This window comes from Neodiprion virginianus, chromosome 3 (assembly GCF_021901495.1).
Source record: "Neodiprion virginianus isolate iyNeoVirg1 chromosome 3, iyNeoVirg1.1, whole genome shotgun sequence".
Taxonomy (NCBI): Eukaryota; Metazoa; Arthropoda; class Insecta; order Hymenoptera; family Diprionidae; genus Neodiprion; species Neodiprion virginianus.
Window position 1 is genome coordinate 18,218,757 of NC_060879.1, and position 15,472 is coordinate 18,234,228.

The window sequence follows — 15,472 nt, forward strand, 5'->3', positions numbered from 1 at the left end:
CTCATGAAATGCATGAAATGTGTTAAAAATTAATTCGAAGGTCCCCGCACTATTGACTTTTGGGACTTGTGTCCATGAGAACTTTTTATCGGGAGGATATGTACTATAATATACTGAAAATCCAGCCAATTCGACCGGTAGCCAATTTGCACGAGGATCCTGCGGTGTCCTTTAACATTCCACGTCCATAATTGAGAATGAGACATAATGTATGGAAACTTTTGGTATGTCAGTGATACAATGAAAAAAGACTAATCTCCAATATAAGATGCCTGAAGTTTATTATTATGATTGAACTTATTTTTCGTTGCTGAGAAACTTGTAATTTCGTTTTGGTTCGCAATCAACGATCATATTTCATTCCAATCAGTGGCCACCAAGCAGTATTTTACACTCAGAAAAAAAGTATAATTGAAGCTAAATGAAAGTAATGTTTCACTCTCAATATAATTAATTATTAGCCCTACAACAGCGTGGAATCATATTTCAATTTATTCTAACGAGTTAAAGTATATAATTGCATCACGAGACAAAGTAAATATTGATAAGTCAAAATTTATTTGATACTGAAATGACATTAAACTTATTTTATGACAAATCACTCAATGCCGAAAGTAGTACAGGATGGAATCCATGCATTTTGAGCACCTAAGTTATCGGAAGTCAATGCAATTTATAACTCCTTCCATCACTGGAGAGCACTACAAAGCACTCAATGGCATCAGCTGTTATAAGGCATAATAGAAACTCGAAAGTTTTCGAACTAAAAAAAATTGTTGAATCTTTAACTACGTAAGAATTTTTAAATTTCTCGACTACGAACGGAAGTCAACTTCTACTCGCAATCGGTGCAGATAATTTCAAGGCAAATATTAAGAAATGAAAAGTGACGTTCATTACAGAAAGCTTTTCCAATAATGACCGTATCTACTCATACCATGGAAAATAACGAGTCTCCTTACAAATTGAAAAACCATGACGCAATGCCCATAAATTATGATATTTACAATTAATAATATTTGTTAAAAAAAGAAAAGAATTAGCATTGTGCCGATTTAGTATTAGTCCAGTGTTGAGGAATTCACAACTTTCCAAGTCTGTTATTATTCAAACTACCACAAACTCACGGACTAATAGTATTAGCTGACTAATCGTAATGGAACGTAGTTATAGCGCTAAGGCAAATTCGCCATAGATTACGCCATGCATTCAAGGAGCGGATAAAACACGCATTATACCTATATCCATAAAACCGGTGGAAGTATTAAACCTCGGCTTGATCGCCCACGCTTGTTTAGCCCCGTAACAAAAGGTCGGAAGTCTTCATCCTCCGTTGGCTCGTCTAGCCTCATATTTTCTACAATCTTATCGCGACTACACAGGTATAAAAGATCTCAGCATTCGCTGTATTGAGTTTCGGCCATGGCTGTGTGAGCCAAGAGCCGCTATCTCCTGGCGCCAAAGCTTTCGTTACGTTGTGCTGCCGACGCCAAGCGAAGAGCGAACATTGGAGAACCCGGAACACGAACTTAAGGATGAATGAGAAACACACTCTGAAACAAAAGTTAGGAAATGGGAAAAAACTATTCGAGAAACCTCGTAGAAATATAACGCAGTAATGTATAATACAGACGAATATATGTTGTTTACCGTATTTATACAAAGTTTCGTAATACTTTTTAGGTAAATGGAGTCTTCTAGGCCGAACAGAATAGCCTCGAAAACATTAATATCGAATCAAAAACACCAAGTTTGATTATTTTAAGCTTGCGGATTATACAACCTTTTTTCACATTGTCGATATTTTTTGTCTCTTGATATAGCTTGGGTTATTCGAATTTGCTCAGATTCGTTACTACTGCGTAGCAGAAATATTACTACCAACAAAAATTCACTGTGCAACTTGGAAACTACCAAAATGACAGTTCACATTCAAATAAGTACCAAAAACAATATCTTTCCTACACTGTGGAAAATTTCTATTGTAAATTTTCTAAAAATGTATTGGAGGCATTATTCGGGTTCAGTATTGTGAATTTACCGTACATGTAATAAGTAATTTGACTATCAGTAATTGTGTGATTGGTAACTAATAGCAATATTTAGTATAATTACCAAACATTAGTGAGATAAATATCGTAATCTTGAATTCATTCGATTTATTATCTGAAAATTCAATACAGGAATTTTGAATTACAGTTTGTTAAATTTATTATACGAGACTTTATGGTAAATGTATACTAATACTGTGAAGTAAGAAAAGTATATAAAAAACGGTTTGATAATAATAATTGATTATATTAACATAAAAAATTATTAATATAAACGTCTCGGGTGGAGCTATTTTTAGCACACATGTCATTCATGCAGTTCAAGCATATGTCATATATCTAATCTTAAATTCTGAGAGTCGACGGAAATTCTTAATCGAACTGACGATTCCGACCGTACTTGAATTATTATAACTGGCATATTTCGGCTCTCCGTGCATCGTATTGATGTAGAGTTTAAATAAAAGCTTTTAAAATTTAGAAACGTACAAAACTTGTCAAATACCGAATTCCATCGTGAGAGGAGAGAAATTTGCGATATTATTTCCAGCGGCTAGGCCAAAGACTTCTCTTCGCGGTAAAAGATAGTGCGTCATCTTGCGCGCGTTAATTTTTTTTTTTTTTCACGAATTCGGTGCAATTAGTGACCGTCGATCTTGATTTGGCAGTTATTGGAAAAATTACATTTCTGTAAATTTATCAAACGGTTTTTCACTTTACCAAACGTTTGATTCAGAGTATGGGTCCGATTCATAGCGAAAGGCACATATATGTAGTCTTCGAATTTGTCAAAAGGCCTGAGTTCTCTTAGCATTTATATAATAACAACAACGTACTTACAGGCCTGGTTTTTTCTTTCTCGGTATCTTTTAAGTATACATAATGCAAAGAAGAGAAAGAATACGGAATGAACAAATACTACTGCGGATACCCGACCTAATGGTCAGTTTGAGAAATGTAACACACGTGTAACTTTTTCAACGTATTCAACAAGGCAAATGAGTTAACACGATGTCACTGTTGTTACACCATAGAAAGGATTTGTTGACTTTCGTCAATGATGCGGAAGAAATCTTCTTTTTATTTAAAGAAAATCAAACTAGGCAAATCCTGATCTTCAAAAATTGATTCTCACTTATTATATGCTCATTTGTTCAATTTGTTTCAATTATGTACAATTTTTTTTTTTCTTCAGATAATCAACCAGGTGTCAAAATTTTGTTATAAAATTTATGTTACGTACAAAATAGAAGTATTGTACTAAAAGAAAAGGAAACAGCAAACATTATAACAATAATGTCATGCACCTGTTTGTTCATTACAATAAAATAAAATAACAATGACATGTTGCCTAATTGACTGTTCACTCGTACAGGAATCGTCTATACGAAACGAGTATTTGCTGATATGTCATTGTCAACTTAATCGCTGTTAGCTACGAGCTTTATTGGCTTGCGGTGCTCAGTAGCGGCATAATAAATAATCCTATGTACATCGATAACAATTTTTTATTCATTCCTTCTCCAGCTTTGAATAACGCTGAAAGAATTAATTTTGAAAATATATTATGCATATTTTTTAATTACAGAATATAACGTGATCGAAGAAGAGCCTGGCCTTGAGGTAGCCCCGGCTCCTTGCGCGGGCTACAAACCGGGCGAAGATGATCTTCAAACCTTTGATTTCATCAGGAGGTATAAATTGGATTTGCTGGACACTCAACGCCCCGGAGTAACCAGAGTCAGAGGAAGTAATCGCATGCAAACGGCGTACAGATTGGACAGGGATGCAGATTTGACCTTACCAACAAGGTAATTACAAAAGTAAAATAATTTCTACACCGCATTCCTTCGCAACAATCGAACCGAGACCAATTTTAATTCGACAAAATCCGATTTGTCCCATATTTCTCTTGTGTCCAATCAGTGTCACAGATTGCTCAATATAGTTGATACTTACATTTTTTAATCGGTGATACACTTCGAATGCGTTTTAATTTACGATCGTGAGTATCAAAACGTTTACAGTTTGCATACAATTTCATTTTTCACATATATGTATGTCTTTATAAACTTTTTTCCCTTGAATATGCAAGGACGCAGGAATTTTTTTAATCACGACGCCGAAATTTGCAATTGAAATTTCACCGCTAAAATCTTTTATACAATTGTTCGAATATCCGACAAACCATACGAGCGGTTCAGAAATCGCGAGATCATTAACCTCGACTTCACTTGTCGACTTCTTCGAAATACAAGTACTGTGAGTGAGTCATAAACTTACGACTGTATTTCATTACCTATGAGGCGCCATCGAAGTCTCGCGTCCGAGAACGAAGCATAACGAACGACTCCCAGATTCAGTCACGCCACGTCCGTGTTTCAGCAGATTTTACGATGTACCAATTAGATTGCTGGTTATAAAGTAAAATCCGAGAGGCAGCGAAATCCGATTTCATTGATTCTAATCATGTTTTGAAGAGGGTGCTACCCTGGGCTTAACCTTTTAGAAATGACGAATGCCTTCTATTTCAAGATGCGGTCAATTTTGGGTAGAACATTATTTAGAGTTAGACACGTCGCGAGCTATTTGTGAAACTCGCCGCTCAGCGCCACCAGGTAGGCAACTGAAGTTACATCCTAAGTCTGCACTGCCATTTCTGAAAATATATCCCTATCCTGACTGACGAAACCGCGGTAACTGCCAACTCAGATCTTTTTAGCAACGGCAGAAGAGTCCTCAAACCTAACTTTGGCTATCTATCTGCTGGCACTGATTGTGAGCGGCGAGTTTCTCAAGCAATTCTCGGTATGTGAGGTCTACATCACAATGCGTTATGTGTGTAACTCACACATATGAAAAATACAAAAATTTCATGTGGCTGAAGTTAATAACGTTAACATAACTAAACAGCAGGGAAAAAATCATTTATGCGCAATTTGAGAATGACTTTCAAGGATTCGGCTTTTCAAAATGAGAGTGTGTTTTGTTTATCGTGGTTTACTAAATTTCAGGTATTCTTAAATTTGGGAAATGATGATTTATTCTAAATATGCATCGTTATAGTAACGTTAACTTTATCCTCATACAATTTCGAAGTTCTGTGTTGTTGTTGCGCTGTTTGAGTGCAAGTATATTTGATACTGTGCCTAGTTACTTGTAGGTTTAAACAGGCTGGCCATCGCTGTCTAATTGGGACCCAACGCGAACTGTCAATACGCCTAGCATTTTGAGGTTATGTTGACTCAAATGCAGATCCGTCATATTTTGGCAAGTATGAGTTCTCAACGCAACATAACCTCGAGATGCCCTTACATTTTGATTGATAACATCCATAGACATATAAGAATAGACCGCGGGAGTATCGGAGGTGGCTCGTTGGTGAATGCGATAGCGCAATAGAAAGAGAAAGCTCCATATAGTACCCCTCTATCCTTGTCTAATCGCGCAGGCGCGCTCAGCGTTTTTTTAGTAAGAATGAAATATAAAATGAACGGAGTTTTTAGTTCTCTCTTCAATGTATAAGTTCTTATATATTGTACATAAAACATAAATTAGAAGTTATAATTTAAAAATAAGAATAACACTAATAAAACGTTTAAATTAAATAATTGAATCTTAAATCGTAAAATGCTGTTCATCATTTTTATTAGGTAACAAACATGAATAATGCACACAAGTACATACTGTATGATCATATACTGTAGTAAAACGTTGAATATTATTACACTTAAAACAATACGTAAAAACATATTATATTTTCGTAACATATAAAAATATTATTTTACAAGAAATTTATAAGCATATCTTGCACGAATATTCTTTTTGACTCATTTGTCTTTGGTTATTAAATACTTATAAATAATTTGAAAATACTTAGCAAAATTATTGTCCTTTAAAAATCGTGCGATTATTGTTCTGCATGCGTATTCTTTGGCTTTGACCTTATAAAAGTTGATCACGCAGTGTATACGCGTGTCCGCGCGTGCGCGACTAGACGAAGACAGTGCGATCCCATATGAGGGATTCTCCGTCAACTCAGCCACTTTTTTTTCGACCATCTCAGATCTGCCCCATAATTGGTTATATCAAAGTAATACTAAAAGGTACTCTATGTGAATTTTTTCAGATTTTTTAATTCATTACTTGAGAAATTGCCGTTTTTTTCGAATGAATATATCTCGGAAAGTTGAAGTAACTGAAAAATAATGACTCTACATAAAAGTTGCAGTTTTTTGTTAGCTTTCGAGAGGAATTTTTGAAAAAATTTTTAAGTTCCGGTAACGCTGATTTTTTACTAAAAAAGGAAGAAATTATTTTTTTTATTCAAAAAGGACCCTTTTTTTTGCTGAAAAAATTACAGAGTCTTCCAATATGTGTGAAAATATCGCCAAAAAATCGCCAGAGTGGCACGGATCGAGGTTCTAGGGTAAAAAAAATGAAGCCACACAAATTAATTTTCTTATACCGGAACCTCGACCGAATTTGTGTGGCTTCATTTTTTTTACCCTAGAACCTCGAATGAATGAAAAAATCTGAAAAAATTCACATAGAGTACCTTTTAGTAGTAATTTGATATAACCAATTATGGGGCAGATCTGAGATGGTCGAAAAAAAAGTGGCCGAGTTGACGGAGAATCCCTCATATGCAACTTTCTCCTAATCCGTTATCAACTTCTCAGCCCGGCCACGCGGTCTATTCTTATATGTCTATGATAACATCTGACAGCTACTCAGTTGGTCAACCTGACAAGCAGACGAAAAACTCGACAGAAATTAGTTGAATCTGCCAATAGAATCACATGACTTAGTGCGTGCGTATTTAATTGCATAGTATCCTGATTGTTTGACGTTCACGGCATAAATCACCTCACAAACTTCAAGTGTGTGGTTCATTAGAAAATACAAGAATTGAATGAAGTGACAACTTTTGGAAGAGGTTAAGGTATGAATTATTTGGTTTTAAGTCACGTATAATTATTATACCTATTACCATTCTGGGCCACAAATGTCCTCTTCATAAATCGTGGTAGTGGTAGAGCGAAGCAACACAAAATAATCAGAGAATTACAACATGTGAGACCTGCTGAAATAAATGTGGCGCATTCTTAAAGTAATCTGCACTTATTGGCACGTGTGAAGACATCGGTTTACTTTTCCCTTTTTTTCTGTTTCAGTGATATTTTTCCCTCCGGATTACCAGAGGAATTCAGTTTAATATGTACCTTCAAAACGCGAAAGTGGCCAAACCGGCCATGGCACGTAGTGAGGATACTCGATGTCAAAACACGGCCACAATTCCTGATCACTTTGAACCTCAAGAAACGGACTTTAGAATTCTCGATCATGAATTATGACGGAAAACTGCAAACAGTAGTCTTCAATAACATCTCCGTGAGTACTTATTTTTTATCTAGAACTGGTGCGTTTTTTCGCGTTCAAAGTCAGTTAAGACCGAAGACTTCGGTCACTTTCGGGATGGTCGAACTCATTAGTGTGAATTACAGTCAAAGTCAAGCTACGCTAGAATTAAACTCCTCGAAAAAGGCAGAAAATAAAGTCTATTTCTAATTAGAATTCGAAGAAATCGCTTTTATCGGTATACCGAGTGCTTCTTACGTCTACTTGAGCTTTTATGCATAATTTGCGGCTGACTATTCGACTTCACATCTCGTACGTCAGAGAAGATTTGCTGCTAGTTCAGCGATTAGCGGTGATGATCGATATCACATAATCATGGATAGAAACAATATTGGAGTGAAACTTCAAATAAAGATTATTAGGCCATTTGACTCCTGGAGTGGCTATCAAAACTTATACACTATACAGTGCATTATGCCCATCGTTAGTGACGATTCCGTCTGTTTCGCAATGAATTACGTCATGGGAGCGGCACGCGGGGATGTGAGGCATTAACCATATACCTACACGCTAGGTGCCATATTTCAAAGCGTAAGGCCCGCATAAATCTCTGCTCCAAACATATGCATATCGAGTTACGGATTCTTGCGTAATTGTTCAGAGCATATTCGAATCTAGAAAAGCACACGATCCAGCGGAGGTTGACCGGAACGCGTATCAAACTATAACGAGCTAACCATATCCTGACTACATTTGTGCGCGATGCGTCATGTCAAGCAACGGTCCGAGATTACCGAAAATTCCGTTACCGAGGATCCGTTTTGCTCTATAATTGACAACTTGTGAACTTGTTCAATACACTCATAAGCTGACAAGCTTGGAGATTGTTTTTTCAGGTTCTTAGGCAACATTTTTGTTCATTCGGATAGTTCATACGTAAAAGCTATACCGATGTGAAAGTATGAAACGTAATTTCTCGATTTTGTAGTCTGAATTACAAATTTCAAGAATAAAACAAATCAATCACGTAGTTATTTTCTCACTGTATATATACATGACATATATTTCATCTAATTCGACGGTCACTTCTTGATCATAAATGTATAACTCGGTGTTTTTGAATATTTATCGAAATGCTGCAGGTAAGTAGATATTCGAGTGTATCCGCACTACAAGGGGTTGCTCTCATTATACACTTGTAGTCACACTCTAAAGACATTACCGCGCTGTCATCTCACTATACACTGACGCTTTATGTGACTAGGATTCTATTATACGCTTAGAGGTATCGCGTAGAGTCTCATGCCTCAATTAATCATGTTGTGTGCGTCTTTTGAAGTAGGATCGGAGTATGAGGAGGGAAAAATGAAACAGCGACATCGGGTGCTTTGAAGAATTTTATACATCAGTTTTATAGCGGCCCGTGGTCATTACATACGCATGCAGCCTCCGTCGGTTGCGTGCTGCGACGTTTTATATCGCAAATGATGCCATTAACACTGATCTGGCTAATGAACAAGCGGCGCTGTTCAATTTCTTTACCCTCTGTTAAATCGATACGTAATGCTTTGAACAGCCGATAACAATTACGACCAGTAGCAGGTCTGGTACTTGATACTGAATATGAATTATCCCTTATTACTTTCGATAGTCGCGAAAATTAATACGCGTACGGAAAAACACCAGCAAAGTAACAATGCTTACACCTGTTCCATAATGTAAAACAACTGCTCGAAGCAATGGCCTCAATAAAACTTTTTACGGTGTACCTCGCTACCTAATCGCTACAGCGTGTATGGCGTTGTTGTAATTCATCTTTCACAGGTTGTAGATATTTACTATACCCGTAATGTTCCACGGTGAATAGATAATTACCAAACATACTCGCGATTTTTGTGTCACAACGCGTTGTTGACGCTACAGCGAGTAACCGTAACAGGGCTCGTCTTTCACACTATTGCACCGCTGGCCGAAATTATCGAGACCATTGCTCGTCTCAAGTGATTGTTTGTTTGTTTTTTTTTTTGATGCCGCTTTACTTTAATTTTCACAACTCACACCCAGATCGAATTACCTTGGCGTGTAGGTTTTCGACAGAGGCTGGCACAAGATTCACTTTGGCGTCTTCAGGCAGAGTGTAGTCTTGTACGTAGATTGTGAAAGAGGCATTTCACAACCATTGGAGCTGAGAGGACCCATCGATGTCAACGGGAAAACTTCAATTGCCAAAGTTGGCAACTTAAGACGGACAGTACCTGTAAGTTTTCTGTTACAAATAGAATAAAGTTTTTTTTTTATTTCAGCATAGTTTTCTCCAATAGCAACATATTATGCACAACTCGTTAATTAGCATTATACTTTTACGGAGAAGACATTTTCCTGTCGTGATTCTTCTTTCGCTATAAATTATTTTGTTCAGCAATATTCCAAGGACTGTTCATTCGGAATCAGCTGAGGGGTTTAATTGTGATCGACTTACAGTATAGAAGAATATAATTACTGTTGCAGCTGTCAATCTGCTGCTCGCAGAGACATGGATTTCCAGATGACTTCTGCAGATAGCTTTGTTACGTACGCCGCGATTAACAACCACTTAACACTTTACAACCGGAGTTAATAAATTATTGAGCGCTCACGCCACGTTAATACTGCATGCTTCAATTGCTCACCATACAATTATCTTTCTTGTTTTATATATACGTTTCGTTATTTCCCGGTTGCAAAGTTAAATTATCGATCAATACAGATTGATGAACAATAAATACTCAACGCTCCGAGAAATTCAATTCAAACGGAGGTTTCGCGTTTTTACTATTCACCAACACTCAATAGCACATTTCGATCTTCAACTGAATAGATTACCATGAATATTTTTTTGTTTAATTGATATTAGAATATATTGAAGTAGGGATAATTAGCAATACAAATTATCATAAATTTAAACCTTTAAATATAGCCGAAGGCAAAGACCATGTTAGACATTCTCTTTCCGTGTTCTTTTATTCGCAACAAGGTATAGATATTATAATTACCAATAATCGATTGAACTGTTACAAATAGGTTGACTTACAATGGATGTTACTCAGTTGTGACCCTACAAGACCCCAGCGAGAAACATGCGACGAATTGCCGGTGAGCTGATTGTCAGTTACAAAATAGCATGAGTGAACAAAAGTCAAAGCCTATCTTATACTTACAATTTTTGCTTTTATTCATCAGAAGATTATACCCGGCCCTGGTAATCCCCCCATTCCTACAGGGAAACCTCCTCAAACGTGTTCTATCTCCTGTCCACAAGGACCTCCTGGCTATAACGGCACACAGGTGAGCTATTTCTGAAATATACATTTATAATAATTTTTTAGTATAATAGCAAAAAATCACATGAAATATATATCATTCAAGTTGTTATTCCGAAAGATTTCCGTTACCAATTACCAATATTTTGATTTTCGCAGTGTAACATGTAGGAGAAGTTGAAATTATGTTGTTATGACTCGTATCAGTCAGTTAAGATAAGAGTTCGTTCGATCTGCTTAACCCAAAATCTTCACATCTGCTGCGTTATCTCCATGAACCGTGTTTGACAACCGAACTTCGGGTGGACAGCCTGTACGAAAATTCGATAAAGCTCTCTCATGCGAATTTGGACGCGCAATCGACCGACACACCATTTCCTCTCGGATTCTTCTTCCCATTTTCACTGAATAATATACATATAGCAGAAGCTGGAAGAAGCCTGAAGGGTGGTGTGAAGTTCGGAATATATATGTTTTGATTTTTGCCATTCAACTTCCATAAAACCTAACAATTCCCTATGATCAATATAGGGAGTAGCAGGTCCTCCGGGACCACCGGGACAGAAAGGAGAACGTGGATTCATAGGTTTACCGGGAAGCGCGGGGCTCTGGGGAGAGCCTGGACCACAAGTATGTCCTTTGATTCGTTTCAGGTTTATCGCATCCGGTCGAAGAAGGGAGTAGGAAGTTAACAACTGTAGCTTGTTAAAAACTTGAGCAAAACCTGTAGTTACCTGCCACCAGTTCCTGAAAATCGATCACTACTTATCACCGTTGAACACAGGATAAAATGTGGCAAATACATTAACAATACAATTCATTATTATATTACGCACATAAAGTTGCCTTTCTCGTTCAAGGAGGTTTGTTAGCCAAAAGTCGATACTTTTTATTGGCTCTATTACGAGATAATCGTATATTGCATATTCAAAAAATTACTGTAATCGTAAGCTACGAAAATCTCCCGAAAATCTGTTCCGATGGCTTTGCGGAAAATAGTCTTCTGAATAAAATGAGTCTTCGTAGCGTGAAATCGAAGAAATCTACGAGATTTTTAATCGTTTGGAAACGATTTGAAATGCAGTATCTCTCTCTAATCTTTTGTTTCTTATATTTATGTATTTTTAAAAAGATCTTAGTTTGCAAATACAATAATTGAATAAATCCTAAATGAACAGCTAGTATGTATAAAAATATCGTTTTTTGGCCAATTAACCTCCTTTAGTTTGTTTGTGCAATTTGTATACGCAGTTAGAAAAAAGTGAAGAATCCACGTCGGTGCCAGATTTTATTCTATCCCAACAATGTGAAACCCTCTAAACTTTTTTAGTAAGTTGTAAATGCCTACCTTAACCCCACTGCCTCTTCTTCTGTTATTGGACTTATATAGGGGTCACCTGGCCCACGGGGACCAATTGGCCGCATCGGAGAACCAGGCCTTCCAGGTTTTCCGGGCCCAAAGGGATTTCCGGGGCTCAATGGATTACCCGTATGTTTTTAACGAATCTAACAATTTTTCTGCTCTTTAATAGATTCTTCATTAATAGATGAGCTTTCGTAGAAGTTGTAATCACACAGTAACTCACGTACCGTTGCATTAGTAACTATATACTTACAGTAGGTAGATTCTAATATATTGCAATTCAGTAAGACTAGCACACCAGTGTATTGTAATACTGTATTCACATGTGAGTATAAAACTTATTCATTACACCATGTTGGAAAAAGTATGTTAATTTTGCCTATTTCTAAATGTTGAAGAGTTTGTGCTCATCCAGCATGTACGGGTAATAATGAACGTTGATAACTGGACTGTATGGAAAAATTGACAAGAGTTCCATATTCCATTCTCGAACGATAAAAAGCTTTGCAAATTATCGTGCTAACATTTTGAAACTTTGGACTTCGACGCGTATAACTCCAGGTTAAAATAAATACAAGCAAGTGTCATCATTCAAGCATTAATCATCGAAAGTTGGACGTGATTATAACGTAAATTTCACGTGTTTCATTAAAATATAATTTCAAGTCCATACCAGATGATTGCTTAATGTAGGTAACAATTATTTGATAATGTATTTAAGTATTTAATTTAAACAGAATCAGTAACAAAAATACAATGTTGGATGAACTGAAGAAATAGAATAAAAAAATGTCAATAATTACCAGATTTCGTTCATTATATTACTATTTGAGTATGTTGTACAATTGTAATAAAATAACAGAAACTGGACATTTTTGTGAGCTGCACAAATTTGTTGACACTTTAACGGTGTGGTAAGTTATAAATTTCGGCAGAATTTACAGTAGAATTACACAAATGATATTAACTTACTGCTTCCAACAGCGTAGCTTCACATCGTTATGAACATTTGTTTTCGCGCGGGTTTAGCTAGTATGCATTCGACGTACATTTCGAGTTGTTTTCTAGTACTTGCAGTGGACTCAGTAATTCAATATAGTTTTTTTACCAGCAATTCGCCATTTCGGAATAATTCACGACAATTTGGCGCTGCCAATCTAGGGACCTCGAGGTTTGACCGGTCCTGAAGGACTTCCTGGCCCCCAAGGTATCATCGGCCCTCATGGACCTCCAGGGAGCACTGGACCCAAAGGTGATCGCGTGAGTAACCAAATACATCCTCCTACAGGATACAGTACACTGTATAGAATTTGAACCTTTTTTTTTTACTTTTGTCTATTTAATGCGTATTGTTCATCGTTTCTCCATCGTCAGGGAGACATGGGTTTCGCTGGACTCAAGGGAGACCAGGGCCAAATCGGGCCACCGGGTTTTCCGGGCTCTCCGGGACCTCAAGGACCTCCTGGAAACGGGAGTGGTGAAACTGTGCAGGGTCCCCCGGGGCCGGTTGGACCACCTGGGCCTCAGGGTGCTCCGGGAATTCGAGGATTCACTGGGGAACGAGGCGATTCGGGGTTTCCTGGACAGGCTGGAGTTCCGGGTGAACGAGGCTTGAAGGGCGAACCTGGAGATTACGGGCCGCCAGGACCTCCAGGACCCCAAGGATTAACGGTGGGTAAATTTCATAAAACGCCATAAGAACTGTGGTGTTGAAGTTTATCAAAATTGGTCAGAGTGGACTACTATAAAGGAATTTTCGTGGTCAATCTGGAAATTCAAAATCAGATGGTGTTAGATAACACCAAATTATGTGAACTAAAATTTCACATCGAATTCTTCCCACATAGCATACTCTAATTCAATTAATTTCTTCGATTGGGTATGAAATCACAAACATCTGATTGTGAGTCAAATTTTTGTTCAGGGTCTTCCAGGAACACCAGGCCAACCCGGGAACGCATTAATCGGAGGAACAGTTCCGGGAGCTCCAGGATTACCGGGAACGCCAGGCGCAGATGGACTACCTGGTCCTACTGGACAAAAGGGGGTCAAAGGTGATCAGGGTGACCGTGGCGAACCTGGAATTCGAGGTGACAAAGGTAGTTGACTTTTTAAGTTTCGCTGTTTGTACATCTTATTTATGGTAATAGCATGATATAATCAGTCTGCCAAATTTTTAACAGCTTCTTTTTTGACAGCGTTCTAGTTTTTTCTATTCTAGGCAACATATAATCATTACATACATATATGTCCGTTTCCAAAGTAGGCACACTTACTGGTGATACAGATTTAAATAGTAGATTTAATTAAACTGAATGTTTTCGTATGCTCGATAGGAGCATGGGTCGACATAAGAATAGCTGCTGTGTGTACACTTGGGTACAATGAATCCGAGACGCCTAATTTTTTACACCAGACAGTTAAGTTGGCAACACAGAGAAATCTACAACGCCATAGTCGTCCGAGCGCGAAACAAACTCAATCTCAATATACATAACATAACCCATGACTGCGAATCTAACCTTAGAATACGTGTCAATCCAACAATTCATTATCCCCGCAGTGTTCTAAGGTTAGATTTGACGGTAATGGGTTATGTTATGTTTATTCAGATTGAGTTTGTTTCATGCTCAGCCGACTATGGCGCTGTAGGTTTCTCTGTATTTCCAACATAACTGTCTCGTGCAAAAAATTAGCCGTCTCAGATTCATTGTCCCCAAATGTACATCCGACAATTAGTGTAATATAATATATCTCGGGATAATGTTCCTCTGTACATCGATATTCATCATCATCCTAATCAATCTATTGCCATTAAAACTACTCGCACTCTAATTAATTATCGGTCACTTTGAGGTAAAGACAGGATTCGATATTTTATAAAGAACAAAAGCTTATGAGTAAAGAATTAAATTCTTTGCATTTCGATAGTTGGCCTAGGATCTATAACGAATGGAAGGTAATCTCACGGTCACGACTAACAAAATGTAATAGAAACTTCGCCACGAACTCGTCTTTGTAAGCCTTCTTAAATCTACTAGCTATTCAAGTATTACCAGACCTATTATTTCGAATAGCCAAAGTAGCGCAAAGCATCTCACTCGGTTCTTGATCAGTCTGGGAATATAGCGATAATTGAGTCAACTAGAGATCCGAATGATGATGCTCTTGTTTGCTGTGTCGATGAAGAAGGTAGGTTTCAGTACATGCGTGAATTTGGGGGGACCCCATGATTAGACATGATCCGAGAGGCAAAATGCGTGCCAGCGATCACCAGTGATTTTGTTTTTATGAAGTCAGAGACCGATTGATCTGAACATTAATGAAAACACGCATTTTTGCTTCTGCATAGCCATAATATCAATTATACCAGTCCAATTACAGTTGATATAAACCTA

The 15,472-nt window shown here is 37.4% G+C and overlaps 1 protein-coding gene across 9 annotated transcripts in view; it reads left to right on the forward strand.

Moving 5' to 3' along the window:
• LOC124300051 (collagen alpha-2(IX) chain-like) overlaps positions 1-15,472 on the forward strand; it is a 92,704-nt gene that overhangs the window by 58,704 nt on the left and 18,528 nt on the right. For 5 of the 9 annotated variants that reach the window (XM_046753678.1, XM_046753677.1, XM_046753676.1 and 2 more), the window contains exons 4-12: positions 3,640-3,862; positions 7,229-7,445; positions 9,499-9,669; positions 10,473-10,544; positions 10,632-10,736; positions 12,102-12,200; positions 13,236-13,334; positions 13,449-13,745; positions 13,999-14,173. In XM_046753678.1, coding sequence (XP_046609634.1) covers positions 3,640-3,862; positions 7,229-7,445; positions 9,499-9,669; positions 10,473-10,544; positions 10,632-10,736; positions 12,102-12,200; positions 13,236-13,334; positions 13,449-13,745; positions 13,999-14,173 — 1,458 coding nt within the window. Of the gene's footprint in view, positions 1-3,639; positions 3,863-6,807; positions 6,997-7,228; positions 7,446-9,498; positions 9,670-10,472; positions 10,545-10,631; positions 10,737-11,242; positions 11,342-12,101; positions 12,201-13,235; positions 13,335-13,448; positions 13,746-13,998; positions 14,174-15,472 lie in introns of those variants that run through there. The other 4 variants (XM_046753681.1, XM_046753683.1, XM_046753682.1 and 1 more) reach the window with 4 other exon arrangements.